The sequence below is a fragment of the Rhinolophus sinicus genome, chromosome 13, assembly GCF_057876585.1.
Source record: "Rhinolophus sinicus isolate RSI-liver-muscle chromosome 13, RSI-T2T, whole genome shotgun sequence".
Classification (NCBI taxonomy): Eukaryota; Metazoa; Chordata; class Mammalia; order Chiroptera; family Rhinolophidae; genus Rhinolophus; species Rhinolophus sinicus.
This window is the reverse complement of record NC_142513.1, coordinates 12780539-12802985: the sequence shown is the minus strand read 5'-3', so window position 1 is coordinate 12802985 and position 22447 is coordinate 12780539. Positions and strand designations below refer to the sequence as shown.

Genomic DNA, 22447 nt, shown 5'->3' with positions numbered 1-22447 from the left:
TTTTTTTTTTTGGTCTAACTTCTAAACAATTGATGCAGCGAGTATTGAATTTTATTAACATGCACGTAAGCTTTGAATACGTACATTTTAATTCTTATCCTTTAATAAGCATATTCTACATGGAAGTAAATATGGAGAATTTTTAGGGTTACAGTTGCCCCCCCGCCCCGAACCCCTATGCGTACATGAACTCAGGAACACGCGTTCATGACAGAGTCAGTTCCTGTCTCCAGCTCCGAGGTGTTACATCTCAATACACAGTAGATGCAAATGACTGTAGAGTGAAGGTGAAGACGAAGACACAGGTATTTCCATGCTGTCATTCTATGTGACTACGTGGAGCTCTGATCTGTGTTTACAATTTAAAACAGTGAGACAGTGTGAACCGTGAAGGATAATGATGTGGTTTGGTGGGTGCCCATGTTAGTACACACCAGAAATCTATTTGTTTCAACTCACGTTCATGGCTGAAAATAATTGTGGTGTACAAAGGAAGGTGGGGGTGCTCCAAAATGATCTGTTCTGGGTATCAAATACCTTAGGCAGGCGTCTGACTTAAAACGGAAGCATTCACCAATCAGTCACTGTATCCCTCCTGCCCTCCAAGTCGGTGGACACACCACCCCCAACCACAGCCACTTCCCCCAACCATAAGGGTCAAATCCTGAATATTCACTTTCAATTTCCATCCCCGTTGTCTCCTTCCCCTGCTGAAAAATCCCTTAGTCTGACTCCTATATCATGTCACTCTTCTTCCGGACCAGCCACCCATTCTGGAACCCTCTGCTGTCTCACTTCCTCACTTTGAGGTATGGGGTACCCGTGGAGATTCTGGGGCCAAAGCCTTCCTCACACACCCCTTTGACACTACCTCTATTATTTTTGCCAAAGCTCATGTCTTTACATCCTCCACCCCTCAGTGGCTGGAACCTTATAGAGGTCCCCAAAATACTGGTAGAATAAATGTGGGTGTCTTACTCCCCACATACAAGACCACTCCCCTCCTCACACTTAGCTCCAGTCATACCAGGCACCTTCGTCTCCTGGAATAGGAAATGCTATCCTGCTCTCTCCCACCTCTAGCCGTTTGTACCGCTATTCCCCCTGCCTGGAACGTTCTGCCCTCTCTAATCCCCTACGTCCTTGGCTCTCTAAAAAGACACCTCCTTCAGAAAGCTGTCCCTCACCTTCCGTCTCTACAAGGACCCTCTCCTCGGTATGCCCAGAAATTCCACCTGTTTTCTCACGGTTGTCTCCCACTCTGGGCTTTGTCCCAAAGTTGTATTGGGTATCCAGTCCCTGCAGAGGGGGCCTCCGAGATTTCTGACTTACATGAAATGGATTTGGTTCTTCCAGGTTATCTCGTAGTGCCCAGCAAGCACCGGCATGCAATAGGTCCAGCCTGCATGGGCTCATTCACCGCAGCCGCCTGCCAGAGCCCGGAAAGCAGGCCCTGGGGAGGCCCCTCACTGCCAAAAGCAAACAGGCCGCCAGGGAAGTTTTGCTTTGGGTCACACCCACCTCCGGGAGGCTGCCAATCCTCCTGCCAGAAACCGCAGGCCCTCCAAAGCTGCCCAGAGACTGGGCCACGGGGATTAGAAGACTTGGGTCAGCTCTGCTAAGGGGGGGTCTGCCCAGCACTTCCTGGATCCACAGCCCCTTGGGGTCAGGCAGGGGGTCTGGGCAGGGCTGCAGCATCCACAGCAGTGGCTTGGTAAGGCCCTCTTGGACTGGGAGGAGCTACAGAGGCCCCTGCCAGCCTGTCACAAGCTCTTGGTGCTGACACTGGCTCTGGCTTACACACACACACACACACACACACACACACACACACACACACACACACACACACACAGGTAGCCACCCTTTTGGTGGCCTCTACAGTCTCGTCTTCAGGTAAATGGGCTCATCAGTGGAAGGGTAAGGATGGGGAAAGGAGCAAGGAATGCAAAGACCTGTGTGTGTGTGTGTGTGTGTGTGTGTGTGTGTGTGTGTGTGTGTGTGTGTGTGTGTGTGTTTGCCTGGGAGTGACCTCACAGCTGCCGGAACATAAAGACTTACAGGTCCTGCCTCCCAGGCTCCAAACTGGCTCCGTGGGGGACACAGTGACATGAGAGGCACACCACAGACCCACCTCCTGGCCTTCTCCTTCCTCTGCCTCCTCTCAAAGGTAAGGGGGCCCTGGGCCCCAAAACATACTGCTGGCTTCCTTGGTGTGATGGGGGAGGTGCGAAATCACTGCCAAGAACCCCTGGAAGGATCCCTGCAGGCCCTCCCGTGTTGGGCACAGCCAGGCTACCCCTCCCTGGTACCCAGACAGCTGCCTCTGACCAGCTCTGCTATGTGACTTCAGGCAAGTCCCTTCTCTCTGAGCCTCGGCTGCTCCCTCAGTTGAATGGGTACAATGTTCATGAGGCCTTTGTGAAGATCGTTTATGATAATGCATCTAAAAAGCTTAGCACAGGGCAAAAGTTCAAAAGAGGACTTTTATGATTCTTACCTATCCTCACAGCCCCTCTACAAAGCCCCTCTATAAATGAGACTCAAGACATGATCTGCTTTGCCTAACGATGAGCCAGGATTTGAATGGATGTTGGGGTCTAACTGATTGGAAAGTTCACACAGCAAGGGCATTAATGCTGTTGGGTTCTCAGGCAGTGAGTGACCTGCTGACCCTGGCTGGTGGGGACAGGGAGACACCTCCATGGAATAATGACCTTCTCTTATGGGATATTTTTCAAAGGGCTTTTGGAATGTCTACCTTGCCTAACATGCCTAACAACGCGATAAGGAAATATTATCCCCTGTTTTCAGTTAAGCAAGGCTCAGAGAGGGTGAGTAACTTGCCTAAAGCCACACAGCAAGGAGACATCAGAGCAATAGAGGAGGTGAAGCCTGGGATAGGCCTGGGTGTGTGTAGGGGTGGGAGTGGGGACTTCTGTCTGTGCCTGTTTACCTCCACCCTGGACCATGGCCATAGTTGCTGGGCCCTGTCATCCCCTCAGCAAATGCTGAGCTCCCGGTGCCATGGAGATTGGCCCTGCCCCCAGCCATGATCTCACTGTATCTTCATGCTCTTTTGAGGAGCACAGACAGGAGCTTCTCTCCTGGTCCCGAGCAGTGGTATGGGGACCTCTGCTGGCCTCCCAGTCCTGCTGTTTGTTCTCCCAAAGGGGACGGCCAGGCCAGGACATGTTGCCAAGGTGGGTGGCTGGGGTATCTGGAGCAGAGGAGTTGAGGTTTGGGGCCCAGGATTAAAGACCAAACTGAAGCTGTCCTCTACTCACTGTGCACCCCTCCCCTCTTCCTGGGTCCCGGGGAACCAGGCAGCATCCTGGATAGAACAGAGGGACTCAGTCACCACGAACATGGAAAACCACCACAATCCTCAGAGAGAGAATGCCAAGTCCTCCAGGCAGGTGGGCTCTTGGGCTGTGGACAGTGGCCAGTGGCAGAGACCTGGAAACACATCCACCCCATTTTACAGAAGCTCCCTCCCCACGGAGCAGTTATGTGAAATGCTCAAAGTCACAAAGCCAGTCAGTGGCATAACTTAGATTTCAACTCTGCCCAGAAGATTCCATGTCCAGGGCTCTGACCACAGCGCCTTACCCCCGGTGACCACAGCAAGGGCCTGGGGAAACCGAGAGTGTGATGGGGCAAACTGAACACAGGAACGGGGTGCTTAGGATGGGTGTGGAGATAGAGGGAGACCAGAGAGGGCATAGCTCTCCTTGGCTATGGTGAAATACCCTCCCTGACTTGTCATTATTTCAAAGGGGTAAATTGAGGCAGAGGCTAAGCTGGTGTCAAAGCCCCCGGAGAACAAGAGGTGGGCATGGTAATTAAGAGCTTGGGATTCCCAGGAACCTGGATTCCGATCCTGGCTCTACCTCTGACTGGAGACATCACGCCATTGCTTTGGGCTTTAGTTTTCTCATCTTTGCAATGGGCACAGTGGCAGTACCTCACATCGGAAGGGTCAATTAGACAACATGCTAAAGCTCTCAGCACACGGGACACCCATGGTAAAAGTCAGCCATAAGCATCGATATGATTAGTAGCCATTGCTGGGTATGAGCTGACCCTGCAGAGAGAGCTCAGCGTAGGGACCCAGGTGCAAAACAGAAGGCCTCTGTCCTGGCACGCCTGCTTTCAGGTGGGAGGGACCCAAGAGTCAGTTCTGGTCAGCGTCCCTCACTTCCCACTAACCAAGGAACTGGAGGCCCTGGCTTGGAAGGGCCCTCAAGAGTCCAGCCAGCTGATTGCTTCGCAGATCAATTCCTTGTGTGTCACCTCGGGATTTACTAAAATGCAGACTTCTGGTCATAAAGAAGGGCCCTAGCTGCTGCATTTCTAGCAAGCTTCCAGGTGATGTTGCTGCTCCAGGTCCAGACCACACTGAGGGGCAAGGCGAGGCCAGGCCATCTTCTCTAGAATCTCTTCGGCATCACCCAGGGCCCTGCCTGAAATCCCTGCAGAGGCAGGAGCTCGCTCCCTTGTCAGGCCCCAGGCACACAGCTGCACATCTGCATCTATCACCAGTGCTGTCTTAGATGGGAGCCCTGTGGGAGCCTCCAGCGCCAAGACCCCCACCAGAAGCCAGCCAGCCAGTTTGCGGCGGCCCCTGGTGGCCAGGGTGGGAACTGCAGGCTACTGAAAGGTTTGCAGGACTTTGGGTGATGGGGGCGTCCTAAGGATGGGACAAGGTGGGGACTAGGGCAAATGGCTCATTGACCGCTTTGGGGGCCACACAGGAGATATGAGGTCATGGATTTCATCTTCCTAAACTGCATGTCTTCTGTCCTCTGGATAAAACCCTCCAGTCCCCTAAGGATCCTACTAAAGTTTGGTCCCTTGGTCCCCATAGACAGGGCCCCTGGGAACATCTTGAATTATGTACCTCTGAGTCCCCAACTTCAGCTGGACATTTGGGGAGCCCATGGCATCTGGTTTCTAGTTTGGTGTTTCTCTGTCCTGAGTGGGGAGGGCCAGCAGGACACTTGAGTTGATACTTTGACTCTGTCCTGGGGCGGGGGGAGTCCGTGGTTCAGACTTGCCCCTATTACAGGAGAAGTCAACCCCCACCCCAGGACCCTGGGTCCTCAATGGGGAAGCAGGTGCCCAGAACTGCAGCTAACACACTGTGACTTTTGGCAAATCCCTTCCCCTCTCTGGAGCTCAGTTTCCCCATCTGTGCATGGCAGGGGGAGGGAGTTAGCCTCAAGCAGAGGTGCCAAAGACCTGACTGTGTGTCCAAAGCCCCTGGACAGCCTGTTAAAAATACAGATTCCAGAGCCCCGTCGCTAGAACTTCTGATTTGGTAAGTCCCAGAGGAGGCCTGGGGGCCAGTATTGTACCAAGTTTCCTGGTTGATTCGATGCTCATCCAGAAAAAGCTTTTGGGTTGTTCCAAAGAGCAAAAGTATCCACGATACCATTTGATTTATTCAGCCCTCAAGATAAGTATCTACAGTCTACCTGCTGGAAAGTGTACAGGATGCTATGGTTTTAATCCTTCGTCTTGCTGCTTTTGCCTTTCTAAGCTCCTAGAGCCCTTTGCTGTAATTCACAATGAAGACCATCATAACTAAATGCACCGAGTATTTACAGCATGCCGGGCCTGTGCTAAGTGTTTGACAGGCATCGTTTCACGTACTCCCCAAAACAATCCTCTGAGTTAGATACTACTATTACCTCCCTTTTACAGATGCGGAAACTGAGGCTCAGGGAGCTTAAGCAACTTTACAGATGAGGAAACTGAGGCTCAGAGAGCTTAAGCAACTTTACAGATGAGGAAACTGAGGCTCAGAGAGCTTAAGCAACTTTACAGATGAGGAAACTGAGGCTCAGAGAGCTTAAGCAACTTTACAGATGAGGAAACTGAGGCTCAGAGAGCTTAAGCAACTTGCCTAAGCAACTTGCCTAAGGTCACTCAGTTAATACGGGGAAGAGTGAGGACTGGAACCTTAGTCCAGAGTCCGTGCTTATGACCACAATGCCATGCCACCTCTTAGGCAGTGTCAAGGGACCACCAGGGCTCAAGGTCAGGTCTGGGGTCCAAAGTATGGACCCCACACTGCCCAGCCTGACAGAGAGGTGGCCAATTATAAGGGTCTCACTACCCACTGTGAATGACCACGGCTGAGCGAGGTCTCTGTCTCTGCAGGTGTGTGCCCAGCTGTGCCCAACACCGTGTGCCTGCCCTTGGCCACCACCCCGATGCCCCCTGGGGGTGCCCCTGGTGCTAGATGGCTGCAACTGCTGCCGGGTATGTGCACGGCGGCTTGGGGAGTCCTGCGACCATCTCCACGTCTGTGACCCCAACCAGGGCCTGGTCTGCCAGCTGGGGGCAGGCCCTGGTGGCCGGGGGGCCGTGTGCCTCTGTAAGCAGGTTTGCGGGACTGATGGGGGTATGGTTGGGGGTGTGGGGGTTCAAGGCCATTGTGTCCTGAATTGAAGAGAAGCCCTTCTCTCTCTACCCCCTTTACCCTCACTTCAAGTACATTATCCATTCCAGCCAAACCTGATGACCCAAGGTTCCCCAGGCCCACACCCTACTTGTCCCCTCTTGTCTCTGCTCAGACCATGCCCATCATCTGAACAGCAGTCCCCCATTCCTACCTGTCCAAATCATAGCCAGCTTGCAAAACCAAGCTCAAACCCCTCCTCCCCCAAGAAGCCCTCCCGGATTCTTCTAAGCAGACATCATCATCCCCTCCTCAGGATGCTCAGGACACTTCTGGGAAAATAAAAGTGCAGCTTCTTATTTAGGGCATAATATGTGTCAGGCACTGTGCTAAGCACTTACGACACAATGCTCACAATAACCATATCACATAAGTACTTTCAGATCCACTTTATAGATGAGAAAACTGAAGCTCATAGATATTAACTGACATGCTTCATGTCACAGCTTGGGACCTGGCCCAACAGGCTCTAAAGCAACAGTCTGTCTGTCTTCCTCCTGGATTGGGAGCCCTTGGACCACAGTTTGAATTCTGTGTTTGCATTTACTAGTGACGTCGAGCGCCTTACATTTGTCACTACTCTTTTAGGCTTCAGTGCCCCTGATGCTTTCTATCAGGGGTTCTCAGCATTGCTCTAGGGACATTTGGGACCATATAATTCTTGTTGCCAGGGTTGTCCTGTGCTTGGTAGGACATGCCAGTAGCACCCTCATCCCCAAGATATGGCACTCAATAAATAATTGTTGAATGAATGAATTAATGGGTGAATAACAATTCTACTGGGGCTAGCAGTAACAGACACCATTTCTTGAGCATGCACTGTGAGCAAGCCCTCTACATACATGATTTCATGCTAGCCTTAGTAATGAGGTAGGTCCTAATATAATATTATCCCTATTTTGTGACGGAACTGGGGCTCAGAGAGGTTATGTCACTTGCCTAAGGTTACACAGTGTGTAAGTGGCTGAAGGCAAAACACAAACACACACACACACACACACACACACACACACCTCATTCCTTCTCCTGCAAAGGACTCTCAGAAGGGAAGAAGGACACAGAAATCATCAGATAACAAAACTGTGCTCTGAAGTTATTTGGGGAGGTCGCTGGTCAAGAGGGCATTGGAGCGGGCCTGGAAAGAAGAGTGGGGATTGGGCAGCTATTTGTGTGTATGGATGGATGGATGGGTGGGGAGGGGGAATCTAAGAACGAGTAAGTCTGGAGGTGCCTCGTGCTGTTTGGGACCATGTACTTGTACCAGGGGTGGGGACTGGCTGCCTAGGAGTCATTCCATGCACCCCAACCCAAGCCAGCTCTGAGCTGGAGGACCCAGGAGAGGTGCCAGGAAACCTTGCTGAAATTATCGCCCCCTCCAGATAACATTCCTAAACAATCCCTCTGTTTACCAGGTCATCCCAGAGATCAGGAAACCCAGAGCTGTGGCACCAGGAGTAGGGCTGGGAGACCTGGGCTTGGCCAGGCTGGGGGTGAGGATTCAGGTGCCACTGCCCCTGCAGTTTCTAGGAACCCAGGGGCCACATGGCGCAGCCAAAAGGCCAGGATTTGAAGCCAAAGTGCTGCGGCCTGGAAGGAGCAAGGAGAGAGAGCTGACACGGATCCCATCCTCCCCAGAGGGAGAAACATCACCCACTCCCATTTATTGAGCATCTGCTGTGTTCCAGGCTGGGGACAAAATGCTTTAAGTGCACTAGCTCGTTTAATCCTCTGATGGCCCTGTGAGCAGGGTACCACAGCTCAGAGAGGTGAAGTAACTTCCCCAAGTCCCACAGCTCACAAGTGGGGAACTGAGGTTTGAACCCAAGTCTATGTGGTTCCAAAATTCCTGCATGTGCATAGACCCATCTGAAGTCCTTCTCTGATGACCTGGGAAAACCTGCTTGCCAACGACCCAGCTGAACTGCCCCTCGTGTCTCCAGAAAGCCCTCCTGATTGCTCCTTTCTCTGCACTTCCTGAGCAGCTTACATTACTTCTCCAGGGCTCCTTGTTGCCTTGGAGATGAAGACTTTCATATCTGTCTCCCCCACACGCACTGAGTCCCTCCAGGCCAGGACTGTGTCTTACCCTGTCTGGGAGCACAGTGGTTGGCACACAGGAGGGACATAATCTAGATCTCTGGAATTAGAAGGAGTCACGCTATTTCATAAGTGCCTCTTATGTGCTGGGCCTTGTGCCAGGCGTTCATTCAAAGGACATGGGTGTGTCCCATTCATGCTATGAGCCAGCACAGGGGACGCCAGGATGAACACTCTTAGCCCCAGTCCTCAAGCAGTTCGTGCCTGGTAGAGGAAGTGGTAATAGCACCCATATCTGGAGAGTTTCATTCAAAGACTGTTTCCTGAGCACCTACTATATGCCTCGCACTGTGCTAGATACTATGTACATATTATGTCATGGAACTAAAAGTAGAGATTATTGTTTTCATCATTGCTATTGCTAAGGCGACTCAGAGACGTTCAGTAACTGACCTAAAGTCACACAGCCAGCAAGTTAAGCCCTGACCTGGCAGTGATGCCTACCACACAGCAGGTGGACAGTGCAAGTCTGTTGCATGAAATCTCAGTGTATAATATCACAGTTACCCATTACTAACATAATAATTATACTAATAACAACAACAACAGAGCAGCTAGGATCTATTGGCTGTCTCCTTTAGGTGGTACTCATTACATATATTGTTTCATTTAGTCTATACCACAACCCTGTGAAATTGGTACCATTATCACCCATTTCGCAGGTGAGGAAACTGAAGCAAGAAGAAATGAAATCACTTGGCCAAGGTCCATAGCTAATAAAGGGGCTCAACCCAGGCCAGTCTTCGCGCAAACCCTGTGCCAAGACGCAGTGGGCCACGCTGTCTTTCTGCAGGCGCCAGGACAGGCTGGCCATGTGGGTGGGGGTGGGGGTGGGGGCGGGGGCGTATTAAGGCACGGAGCCCCTTGACAATGCTCAGAGGCTGTAAGGGCATTGCCTCCCCAGTGGGATCTGGGCCAGCGCTGCACAGAGGGCCATATGGAGGATGTGGCCGGAATAGCCTTGCCCAGGGAAAAGTTGGGGATCACCGATGGGGTCCTGTTTCTCCTCCACAGGGGGAGAGGATGATGGGAGCTGTGAGGTGAACGGCCGCCAGTACCGGAACGGGGAGACCTTCCAGCCCCACTGCAGGATTCGCTGCCGCTGTGAGGATGGTGGCTTCACCTGTGTGCCACTGTGCAGCGAGGATGTCCGGCTGCCCAGCTGGGACTGCCCTTACCCCAGGAAGGTGGAGGTCCCCGGCAAGTGCTGCCCCGAGTGGGTGTGCAACAAGCCAGGGGGGCTGGGGGTCCAGCCCCTCCCAGCCCAAGGTGAGTGCAGTGCTGGCCCACGCCAGGGGGCGGGGCCTCTCAGGGGCCAGGACACCTGGCCACATCAAAGCAAAGGTTTCACTGATAGAAACTAGGCGGGTGCGGTGGCTGAGGAGACACACAGGAAAGCAGAGTGGGGAGTCACAAGGCTTCTTTAAAACTGAGAAAACAAGAAGCAGTGATGTAAGTGTATCATTTTCAATCATAAACAATTAAAAGTAAAAATTGATGGCCAAATGGGGAAGGGAAAGGCGGGTTAGGATACTTGAACCAAACTCTCACATTTCTTAGCGGAGGTATACTATCATAATATATACTATTATTATACTAACATTGACACATATTAATAATATATTTATACAACACAATTTAAATATTATATAATATTATTTAGTCTTATAAAAAGAATTCAAAACTGGAAGTGTCAAGGTAGTTGTCTCTGGGACATGGGCACAGGGGTGGGCAGAGGTGGAAGACAGTTACCTCCTGCTATAAATTCTTCCATTTTAGAGACTAAGCGGTTGTTATGTTGCCAGGGATTTTTAAATTATATGAATGTGATTAAAAAAAAAAAAAAGGCTACTGAAAAGAGGACGTTTCCACAGATGTCGGTGCCACGGGAGAGGCAGTGGAGCGTGGTGGGTCTACACCCAGTTCTTCTACTTCCTAGCTGTATGACTCTGAGACAGTTGCTTAACTTCTCTGTGTCTCAGTTTTTCCAACTGTAAAATGGGAATAAGAGCATGCACCTTGTTGTGAGCACTGGATGAGTAACTACAAGTAAAGCAGTTATGACAGTGCCTGCACACAGCACTCCATTGGGGGTAGCTGTTATTATCCCTATGATGGAACATGGCACATCTGTTTAAATCCATAGACTGCCAATGAGTTGACCTTACATATAAAAAAAGCAGGATAGGACACCATATATGTAATTTGATCTCCATGATGTGTGAGCATACAAGGTCAGACAATTAAGATCGCGAACTCATCCTAGAAAAAGTGCTACATACCTCATTGCTGAATATCACTATGGTCACCTTTGAAGCACTCCCCTTGGGAAGCTATGCACTGATGCCAGTGCCTAGTCCACCCATCAAAGCAATTTTGGAACTCTTTTTCTGGAATGGCCATCAGAGCTGTTGTCGTATTACCTTTGATGTTCTGAATGTCATCAAAATGTCTTCCTTTCAATATTTCCTTTATCTTTGGGTAAAGAAGGAAGTCATTGGGGGCCAGATCAAGTGAGTAGGGAGGATGTTCCAATACAGTTATTTGTTTACTGGCTAAAAACTCCCTCACAGACAGTGCCGTGTGAGCTGGTGCATTGTCGTGATGCAAGAGCCATGAATTGTTGGCGAAAAGTTCAGGTCGTCTAACTTTTTCATGCAGCCTTTTCAGCACTTCCAAATAGTAAACCTGGTTAACTGTTTGTCCACTTGGTACAAATTCATAACGAATAATCCCTCTGATACCAAAAAAGTTTAGCAACATTGTTGCAACAAGTTCACGAACTTGTCAGACCTCATATGTGTATATCTGCAAGTAGATGCACACATATAGATCATACATGCTGCACACATGTGTGTATAACACAGGGTTTCTCCACCTCGGCACTAGTGACAATTTGGACCAGATAATTCTTTGTTTTGCGGAGGGGTATCCTGGCACTCCAGAATGTTTAGAAGAATCCCTGACCTCTACTCACTAGCTCCCAGTAGCCACCTCTCCCAATTGTGACAACCAAAAATGTCTTCAGACATTACCAAGTGATTCCTAGAGGACAAAACTGTCCTTGGCTGAGACCCACTAGTATAAAGGACCAGAAGGAAGGACATCAAAATATTAACAGAGAAGAATAAGACTTGGGGAGGAGGAAAAGCTAGGCCCTGGTGACCCCGCCATGTTGTTCCGGGCATGGCCTCTGAATCACTAGCGTCGTCGTCGCCAGGACGCGGCACTACACACAGGCCACAGCCTCCCTCCTGTAAGACATTGTGGAGGATGCAGAAATGAGAAACTCATCAATTACTGGGGGACCGTCACGGTCAGCACCATCACGGTTGCCTAATAACCATCACTTCAGAGGGGCTCACAAGTACCAGGCACTGTGCTAAGTACTTCACCTCCTTTATTTTATTCAATCCTAACAATCGACTATTAGGAAATTTACGGAGGAAGAACCTGAGGTCCAGAGAGATTTAAGCAACTTGACAAGGTTGCACCACAAGCCACTGGGCTGGTTTGGTTGCCAAGCCCTGACCTCACAGTGTTGACCTCTCTTTCTTGCCCCCAGGACCCCAGTCTTCTGGCCTTGTCGCTCTCCCACCCCCCGCGGTCCTCTGCCCAGAATGGAGCACAGCCTGGGGACCCTGCTCAACCACCTGTGGGCTGGGCGTGGCCAGCCGCGTGTCCAACCAGAATTACTTCTGCCGACTGGAGACCCAGCGCCGTCTATGCCTGCTTGGGCCCTGCCCACCTGCCAGGGTCCACGGCCCACTAAACAGTGCCTTTTAGAGCGGGGCTGGGGGTAGAGACTCAGTGCCCACCCTCCCCAGCAGGCAACCTTGGCTACAGGAAACAATCCAGCTCAGGTCCTCTATGTGGGCCCTGGATGACAAAAAGGTTCACATGCCTCCTGGTCTGTCTGGACCCTGAGATACATGGGGATGTATGCCCTAGTCCCCCTTCCTCTAACTCCCAGCCTCAGAGGCTGGCCAGGTTGCTAGGGTCTTCTGGTCCATTCCCAACCTCCGCACAGCCTTTATCAAACATGTGTGTGGGTTAGCTTTCTGGAGGTGGGGCAACTATCTCTCCCTAACCATTAGGCTCAGGCAGGTGCTGGGCTGGACAGGCTATTTCTCTGGGGGTGTCGGGAAGAGGGGCGCAGGTGTTCTGCATCTTCTGCATTCTTTCCTGGAGTGACGTGAAAGCATCCCTGAACATGTGCCTATGCATGAACTTTGTGTCAGGCTTGTGCTGTCTGAGAAAGGACTCCCCATCCTGGGCAGAATTCAGGGGCTGAATGCTTTGTGAAAAATGACAAGATGAAATCACACTGCCTTGAAGAAAGTCAGAAAACAGGCCTTGGAGTGACCCATTAAACCCAACCTGTATCAGTAAGAATTAACCTTTCTTGACACCTGCGATATGCCAGGCACTGAGCTACACACTTTCTATAGACCAGTGCTTTGCAATATTTTTGACTCAAGAAAAGGCGAACAGCATGTCCTCTGGGGACTGGGGAACATGGCCTGAAATAAACCAATCCAAGGGTGAAATTCTGTTTGAAGTCTCATGTTTTATTGTGTTGTTTTTTTAACCTACTTATAAATTTGATATCCTCCTCTGTGATCTACTTGTGTTTGTTTAAAAATAAAAACTGTCCAGGATCCAACCAGGAAATTAGGAAACGTACAGTTAAACACACAGGTCTTAAGCATATGGCTTCATGAGTCTTTTACAGAAGACACACCTATGTAACTAACACCTCAATCAAGGTATAAAACATTTCCATCATCCCTGAAAGTTTCCTCTGGCCCCTTCCTGGTCATCCCCTCCATCTCCTGAAGGCATCCACTCTTCTGATTTCTATCACCATAGATGAGTGTTGCCTGTTCTTGAACTTCACGTAAATAGAATCACGCAGTAGCTACTCTTTAATGAAGGGCTTTTTTGCTCAATACCAGCCATGGGGTGCAGGGGAGGAGGGAGGGCAGAGCCCTGTAGCTGGAACCAGCCAGTGGAAGATGAAACCACACAGCAGCGCCATCTGCTGGGAGCAGGCGCCTCTACAGAGATGCAGCCCTATAAACCTTACAAAAAGCAGAGAGCGATGGGGAGACAGACCCTGGCTTCTGCTCTCTCCTGTCCCCCAGTTTCCAGCAGGGCCTCCCATCGGTCAAACCTACTGGGAAGGTGGAAGGGGAGGGAGACTGTGAATCGAGTGCTCAGAGACACAAAGCAGATCCAGGAGAGGGCAGGGAGCCCGGAAAGCAATGGAGATTCCAGCCTACAAGGCTGTAAATGACCCATCACTCAGGCACCACCGCCTCTAGGAGCCCCAGTTTGAGAACTACAGGCAGCGTTTGAGCCATTTAATCTTCATAAAATATAACTAACTCTAGTTCACAGATGAGGAAATAGCGTGGAAAAGTGATCTGCCCGAAAGCTAGTCTGTAGCTGGGGTGGGATTTTAGTCCAAGCAGAGTTCGACTCTTAAGACTGGGTTTATGATCTCACAGGCTGAAAGTTTCTGTGGGCCTGGCCCTGAACACATAAACTCTGAACACCTAGCCAGGAAAAATTCTGATAATATCCTAAGAAATAGGGAGACGAGAATGAAGACAATGTGCCCGCTTTGAACAAGTCCTCCAGGTGGGGGGCCTCTCTGCCCAGAGCTTTACCCACATGATTGCATGTCGCTCTTGGGACATCCCTAAAAAGTGCTGCTGCTATTTCCATTTTAGAGATGGGTAAACTGAGGCTCAGAACGATTAATGAGTTGCCCTAGGATTGTGGTGTTGGACTCTGGACCAGGTTGACTGCTGGCCCGTGACTTCACTACTAAGCGGCTGTGAGCAGATCTGTGAAGAGTGGGCTCACCCAACCTGCCATGTCCTGGCTCTGCTGTTTCCTAGTGTGAATCTAGACAGCGTACTTAACTACTTTGTGCCTCAGTTTCCTCTTCTCTAAAATGGGGATAGTGGCAGTACTCAACATTGAGGGTGGCTGAGCGTAGTATGTGATTGAAGTAAAAATGCTAGCTATCATTCTCTTGACTTGACCTCTTGGTGCTTTAGTTTTTTCACCTGTCAAATGAGCATAAATAGAAGTGCCGACCCTATAGGATCACTGCGTTGAGTGAGTACCCACCACAAAGTGTTATCGCGAATATTAGGTGAGTAATTCCTCTGTTTGCCTTAAATATCAGCTATGATTGTCATCCTACTTCCTTGGCTTTTATGTAAGTCAGAGAGTGATGTGAAATGAAGGCAAGGGCTCGCATTCTTCTCTTTTGTGGAGAAGAGGAGGTAGTACTGGGGGCAGGTCCCCGGGTAAAAATCAGTCTACCCCCACTGACACTCACAGCCCAAAGTACCAGGCCCAGCCATTCTCATTACATCTGCATGTTGCAACTGCTTTGTTGCACGTCACAATAGTGCATTCTTGTCGCTGTATAATATTCCACGGTGTGAATATACCACATGTTGGTTATCCCTTCTACTCGCCATGGGCATTTGGGCAGTTTTCAGTTTGGGGCTATTATGAATAGGGCCTTATGAACATTTTAGTTCGTGTCTTCTGCTGGATATTGGTAAACATTTCCATTGGATATATATATATCTTGGAGTAGAATTGCTGGGTTATTAATGCACATAGCACACACCACCTTTTAACACACTGCATAAATTACTTATAATATTCACTATTTGTTGCCAGACTCCATAAGCGCCGGGACTTGTGTCTGTTTTGTTCACTGATGGATTCCCAGGACCTAGAATAGTACCCAAGACAGAACCAGGCTCAGTTGTTATTGAATGAGTGAAATAATATATCTTGTTTGTTAAAAATGGATTTAATGGGGGTTAGAAAAGTAAATATGCAGTTGACAAACGGGAGTGGTTGCCTGGTTCACAATGATTTTCCAATCCTAACCTTAGTATTTCTCAAAATCGGGTCCCCAGACCAGAGGCATCAGAATCGCCTAGAAACTGGTTAGAAATGCAAATATCTTGTGCCCCCGTCCAGACTCACAGAAACCGTGGGATGGGCCTAGAAATCTGTGTTTTAATACACCCTCCGCCTCATTAAAATCTGTGTCAGATTAATACGGTGGCTTCAGGTGAGAAGCAAAAGAAAATGGTGGTGCGCTGCTGCCCCCTTGTGGCATTTTGGTGCATGAATCGTGGAGAGGCCACAGACGGAGAAGCGCTCGGAGAAGGGCCCAGCGGCCTCCTCCAGTTTCCTAGATGGAGAAACAGTCTCAACGAAGGGAAGCGCCTTGCCCAAGGCCTCAGCGTGAGGCACTGATACCGCGAGGCCTAGGGTTCTTTCCTATTTGTATCCAATGCAGCAGCTTTCTTTTCTTAAAATATTATTTAAACAGATGCCTGTAAAGGGCCCTGCTGGGCCCTGAGCCAGGCCACCTCCATCTGTCCCCTGGATGACTCCCTGGTCCCTCTGCCCACAGTCCAGCTCCCTCCTCCCATCGGCCATACTGTGCAGCCAGAAGGATCTTTCTGGGGCACAATTATAGTTACATCACTGCTTAAACCCCCCTGAGGCTCAGAGTCGCCCTGTGGGTTGGCTCTGGGCTCCTTCCATGACTCATGGGCCTGCTGTGTCTTCCAAACTCTTCTGTGCTCCAGCCACACTGGATGACTCGGGCTACAAACTCTGACCCAGGCCTTTCCCCAAGCTGTCCCCTCTGCCTGGGGAACTCTTTTCCCCAGGTCTTCACCTGGAGGACCCCCGATTATGCTTCATTAGTCAGTTTCCATGTCTGCCTGAGGGCTGGCTCCCATCCCTCTCACCTGCTCGGGTGCTGTCCTCCTGCCACTCTCCCCTTCTTACTCCCACATCTTCCCTTCCTCCCTTTTTTCCACATCAGTCCCATCAATATACACACATGCTGGTCCTTTTTCCAGGGCTGCAAAAGGTGGTCATGCAGCCCACGAGCCCATGCCCATCCTGGCTACTCCGATAACAAGAGGTGGGGTGCCTTCTTCACGGGGTGACACTAGCAGCCTCGCTGGGGGTACCTGGGAAAGCTAAGGCTATCCATGGCCACCATGTTTCACATCCCATCGAAAGGTCCACCTGCCTCTCCCTAGATAACATGGGGTCTAGGGTGTGACCCCATTCTCAGCCATGGGGTTGTGATTTAGCTGATTATGATTTAGCTCATTCTTGAGAACTCATCTTTTCCTTCTTCCACTGCAATTAATTATAAAGCCAGGGAGAACCCAAGGGCAAGAGCCTAGGCCGCTTGGACATCTCAGTGTTGTGCCAAAGAGCCTCATTGTAAGTGGTCCCATCACACGGGTCTGGTTCTTGTCCGTGGCCCATTGGCTGGTTCCTGGCCCCTCACCACTGGCTTTCATAAAATGTTTCCAATCTCATCACTGGGCTAGGTCTTTTCATCCACACTCTGTCAGATGGGCAATACTTAACATGAGCCTCTTCAAGCGCTTCTCCCCAGCCCTGAAGCCAGCAGGCAGCAAGCACAGGTGGTTGGCTGACTTTCATCTGCCTTCTCACCTCAGGGACGGGACCTCCACGTCCCAATTACCCTCCTGCATCCTTCTGTCTCTGAGGCATCCCATTCATGTCCCATTCCCCTCCCTTCCTCTCTTGATTCCTGCTCTGTGCCCCACTCTGCACCCCATTAAAGTCCAAGGTCTTGGGAGCTGGGGCCTCCACATTGCCTCACGCTTGTCCTGATGTGGCCCCGGTGATATGTAAAGGCCCCCTGCATCCTTTCACCAGCTCAGCCAGATTTCTTAGGTATTTGAATTTGATCTCCAGAAGAAATCTAAATGTATTTTAAAATTCCGTGTCAACAGTCGGATTTGTAACGTTTCCTTAATCATTGTGGTATTTGAGCTGCTGGATCCATACACCCCTAAACTTTTCAGTTATGGGGCCAATAAATTATCTTTAGTACTTAAACTAGTTTGAGTTGGGATCCTATTGCTTGAACCAAGAGTCTCACCAAATATAATTGTATACAGTCACGTAATTAATTACCTGTCTATTCTTGGCTCTTTGTTGGGCTTTGCACCCTAGAAGTTGAGTAGATTTCTGATTCATTGCCATGTCCCTGGAGCCCCACACAGGACCTGGTACCTGGTAGGTATTTATCATGCCTGCTGAATGGTGACAGGCCTGGGCTGTAGCCTTGACTCTGCCTCTAGTGTGTGACCTTGAGCATCTGGGTCTCCTTTCGGAGCCCAGTTTCCGATTCTGCACAATGAAAGTGATTATCTTTGCCCTGCCTTGTTTGAGAGCTGTGGTGAGGACCAGATGAGCCCAGGCTTCTGAATGTACTTGGCATACTCGAAAGCTCTGCATACACGGGAGCTATAATTAATTATATTTTCAAGGATGCACATTTTGTCCTAATTTCATCAGCCTCTCCAGCCCCCCAAATAGACTGTGGGCTCTGGGGGTACAGAGCAGACAGCATGTTGGAAGAGCAGAAAGAAGATCTGAGAACAGCTTCAGCCGTCCCCAGCACCACCTCCAGGCAACATGAGACTTGTTGTACCTGCACAGGAGGTCAGCAAATGGGCCCTTTGTTTGTGCCCAGCCCCTGCCTCCCACAACGTCCTGCCAGAAACCACTAAGACAAAGGGTTCCAGTGTCTCCTTGAATTGGAGTCACTGCAAGTACCATGAAAACGGGACAGAGGCTGGCTGGCTGTTCTCTAAACTGTCTCCCTTTTCCTCTTGGCCACCCAGAGAGAGAACACATCTCCAGACAGGTGACTGAGGTCTGGCCATGAGATATGACTCCAAATCCAGACCATCAACTCCCCTCACAATGCTGCTCTACACCCACTCTCTGCCCTCGTCCACTGGCCCCATGCAGGGGACCCAGTGGTGGCCTCCAAGGCTCTACAACACGGTTCTTAACTTCTTTTGATAAGCCCAGGACTCCTCAGGCACCTAGTAAAGTCTACAATTTCCTTCTCAGACTGGTGACATTAAATGTATAAAATATAATGCATGGAATTACAAAGGCAACAAATCATTGAAATATGGTAACCAAAACAAAAAAGTTTGTGAGATTCTTATTATATATGCTTCTTTATGAACATATTAAGCAAGATCTAGTCTAATCACCATCATTTCAAGGTGATTATAGTATACAGTAGTTCAAGATCTCTGCTGTAACTGTCACGTGATATGAAAACACCTGTGATTTCTACTGGCTACAAATAGGTATGCCAAGACTACTGTGTTTGTTGTCTTCATTCATAACTGAAGGAAGTGCCAAATGTTAGCTAGAGGTCAGTGTAAAGATGCAATTCAAGTTCATGAATCCTTGAATTCCATCCACAGATGTTGTCCCTGGGATAAGGACATCAGCTTTAAGGCAAGACAGAGGCACAAGAAAGAAGGAGCCTGGGTCCTTGGATGACCACATGGAACAGAGGTCCTTTTAACACATGTTCAACCCAGAGGGAAAGACTATAAGTCCTCATCAAACATCTTCGTTAGGCTCTTGGAAACTGTAACTTTAAGTGGAACAACCTATAACAAAACCAATTTTACCCTAGGTTAATTGATACAAACAAGAGTTAAGTTCCTCCGGCATATTTCTGGTCACAAAGACATCGCCAAACTTCTAAATAAAGACCCCAAACACTTCTACCATTAAACATTGAAATCAATGTGAGCTGTATACCCATTTTAAAAAGACAAAGCAAAACAAGAAAGATAATGATTTTCCAACCCGCTTATTCCAGGTCAGGGTCATGGTGGCCAGAGCCTGCCAGCAGCTCAGGGTGCAAGCAGCTCAGGGACGCTCCCTGGACAAGACACCTTTCCATCTCAGGGTGCATCACCCACACCCACACTCACTCAGACCGGGACAATGTAGACACACTAATTAACCTCACACACACCTCTCTCAGGTGTGGGAGGAAACTGGAAGCCCCAGAGAAAAGCCACACAGACGTGGGGAGACCATGCAAACTCCACACAGACAGTGGCCCCAGCCATGAATTGATTTTTTTCCCCCCTCAGCAACGTTATAACGAAACAATGTTGAAGGAAACAACACTATTCGAGGACCTGCTCTATTTTTTTCTAGGAACATCAAGATTCTGGGGCCAGGCCTGATTTATTGTTCCAGCTGAGTGACCTTGAATAAGTCACCTAACCCCTCGGAACTTCACTGTCTTCATAAAAAAAAATATAGACTATGATTCCGTCTTAGAGAGAGATAGTGACGATTAAGGGGGATAATAGCTCTGAATGCTTGCAAGTTCTGTGGTAATTTATAACTGAGGTTTTCAAACACCAGCCAGTGAACTCCTACCAAAAATAAGGGCACACGGTGAAATTCCATCTGTAGGACTGTCCTTTACTCAGAGCTTAGGACCTTCCTAATTTGAGGGGTTAAGAAACTCATTCTTTTATAAAATGAGGATGATTATAAACAGTACCTGTGAATTTTTTCCGTTGGCCTTACTTTGCAAAGGAAGTTTGCAATGTTATTTGGAGTCACAAATCCACTCACTTTTCATTGGTGGGGACTAGTCACATGGTCAGAGGGACACAAAGGAAGCTGGGAACTGTAGTTTCTGGCTGGACAGGTGTCTTCCAGAGACAACTCCACACTATACAGTCTTTGATAGAGTGTGACAATGAAGCTTTCTTTATCACTGTCTGTTTAATCAGCTCAGCAAGCTAACCAGTGCTCTCCCTTCCGTCTAAATACACCACTCCTGCTCAGGCATACTGAAAACTCACCACTAGCAGGCCACTTACATCCTTGCTCCCTTCAGCTCCCTCCCACAGAGTTGTGTTATGGACTAAAAGCTGAAAGTTTGTGCCCCGGCTATATAGCCTATGTTGAAATCCTAGCCCCCAAGGCGATGGTATTAACAGCTGGGGCTTTGGGGTGATTAGGTCAGGAGGATGGGGCCTTTATGAATGGGATTAGTGCCTTTACAGGAAGAGATATGAGAAAGCTTGTTTTGTCTCTCTGCTCTCTGCCAGGTGAGGAGCCAATGAGAAGACGGCAATCTGTAAACCAGGAAGAGGGCTTTCACCAAGAACCCAACCATGCTGGCCCCCAGATTTCAGACTCCCAGCCTCCAGAACTGTGAGAAATAAATGTTTGCTGTTTAAGCCACCCAGTCTATGGGATTCCGTTACAGCAGCCCAAGCTAAGACAAACGGCACATTTACCAAGAATCTGTTGGGTTTGTTCCCAAACCAGTTTGTATCAATCGCACTTGTTATTGTATTCACGTAATTTTATCAGATAGTCTACAAACTGATGAACTATGAGTCCAAAAATGATGAGATTTGTTTTTGTGAAAACCCAATAAAGCTGAGTTGCTGAACTATACTGTCAAAGTAGTTGTGGAAGAAACAACTACAAAAGATCTGGAAAATAATCACCCTGAGAATCTAGGGGGAATTCTGCACTCAAGTTGCTACCCAACTGTCTTCAACTCCTTGCTCCACTTGAAATAAACCAAAACTGGAAATCAGAAGATAGATTTTGGGTGTAGTTTATGCCAGGAGGACAATGTGAAAAGCCAATTCGCTCCGCACTCAAAGAACAGACGGGCAAACATTCAAGGTGTATTCATTTAAAATGATTCCCTGCTTCTCTGATTAACTGACTGACTAGCCCTGGTCCCAACTAAGTGGGTCACACGGGCTTCTACGGGATTATTACCCTCATTTTATAGGTGAATAAACTGAGGCCCAAGATAACAGCGCGTAAGGGGTGGAGCCACAATTAGAAACCAGCCAATCCAGTTGCAAGTCCGTGCTCTCCCTGTCTAGGCCAGCGATGTCCAGTTGATCCATCCGTGATGACGGATCTGTTCTGTATCTGCCTGTCCAATGTATTAATAGTAACCATAGCACATGTGGCTACTGAGCACTTGAAAGGTGTCTCATGGGACTGGATAACTGAATTTTTCACATTTAATTTAATTTGAATTAATTTAAATATAAATAGCCACAAATGGCTACCGAATCAGACAGCAACGCAGCTCTGTGCTACACTAACAACAGCACATGCCTTTCTTGGTGTCTAGGGTGCTTTTATTTCTTTGCTTTGACCCTTTGCAGTTTTGATGTCTTCTGAAATGCAAAGCCTGCCCCCTTTGATTCAGACATCTCTTGATTCTAATCCATTAAATTGACTGGAGAACGGGAGGGGTGGCCATTGGCTGGAGGAAAAGCGGCAAGCCTCTGTTGGCAACGGCTGGGCTCAAATGGCCATGTGGCAGCAACTGTCACCTTGTGCCAGCACAGGGCGGTGTGTAACCGTTAGAAGCAAGAGCTTGGCAGCAGGCCAGGACAGCCCCCTCTCTCCTGGGCAGGGCGACTTCAAGCAAATCCCTGCACCCCTGAGAGCCTTGGCTTTCTCCTCTGTAAAGTGGGATTAAAAGTACCTGGTGTTGTGAGGATTACATCACGTGATGACTGCTCAGCCCCCAGCTTCCTGCTTGGATCATAGTAATTGCTCAGGAAATGTCCATCTAGTTCTCTCCAAGCCTCGGAATCACCCTCCCACTCAGACCAAAGGAACTACAGGAAAAAAGAATTTGGGGATGGGGATGGAGAGAGAGAAAATGTTCTTTTAAAAACGCTTTATTGCGAAAATTCTTAATTGTACATGAAAGTAGAGAGAATAGTTTAAAAAGTCCCCCCCCATACTCCTATCACTTAGGTTTTTAAATTATTAACCAGAGTAAAGGTTTCAAGCCCTCCATTAACCCAAATATCCATCCTTAGGAAGCTGAAGAACAAATTCCCAAGTGTCATGCCGGGAGACCCTGCTTGCTGCGCCATTTGTCATGCAGGGAGGCCTGCGGGGTCTCTGGTCCCGCTCCCCATACAAGAACGCAGGATA

At 49.1% G+C, this 22447-nt stretch overlaps 1 protein-coding gene across 2 annotated transcripts; it reads left to right on the top strand.

Annotated features, from left to right (window-relative positions):
• The first annotated feature begins 1563 nt into the window (after positions 1-1563).
• Positions 1564-13457, top strand: CCN5 (cellular communication network factor 5). Of its 2 annotated transcripts, none has more exons than XM_019748492.3 (5): positions 1564-1714; positions 2078-2170; positions 6169-6385; positions 9581-9835; positions 12132-13457. In XM_019748492.3, exons 2-5 carry the CDS (start codon positions 2111-2113, stop codon positions 12350-12352), a joined length of 753 nt encoding a protein of 250 aa, XP_019604051.3. In that variant the 5' UTR covers positions 1564-1714; positions 2078-2110; the 3' UTR covers positions 12353-13457. The 2 variants fall into 2 exon arrangements, with proteins under 2 accessions (XP_019604051.3, XP_019604028.3); XM_019748469.3 differs by having other exon boundaries at positions 1565-1896.
• Positions 13458-22447: the final 8990 nt, after the last annotated feature.

Bases quoted from the DNA above. Each gene is read 5' to 3' on its own strand.
- CCN5 (XM_019748492.3), top strand. From the start codon at position 2,111: ATGAGAGGCACACCACAGACCCACCTCCTGGCCTTCTCCTTCCTCTGC. The intron at 6,386-9,580 runs GTAAGCAGGTTT...TCTCCTCCACAG, and splicing joins CCGGGGGGCCGTGTGCCTCT to GGGGAGAGGATGATGGGAGC. The intron at 9,836-12,131 runs GTGAGTGCAGTG...TCTTGCCCCCAG, and splicing joins CCAGCCCCTCCCAGCCCAAG to GACCCCAGTCTTCTGGCCTT.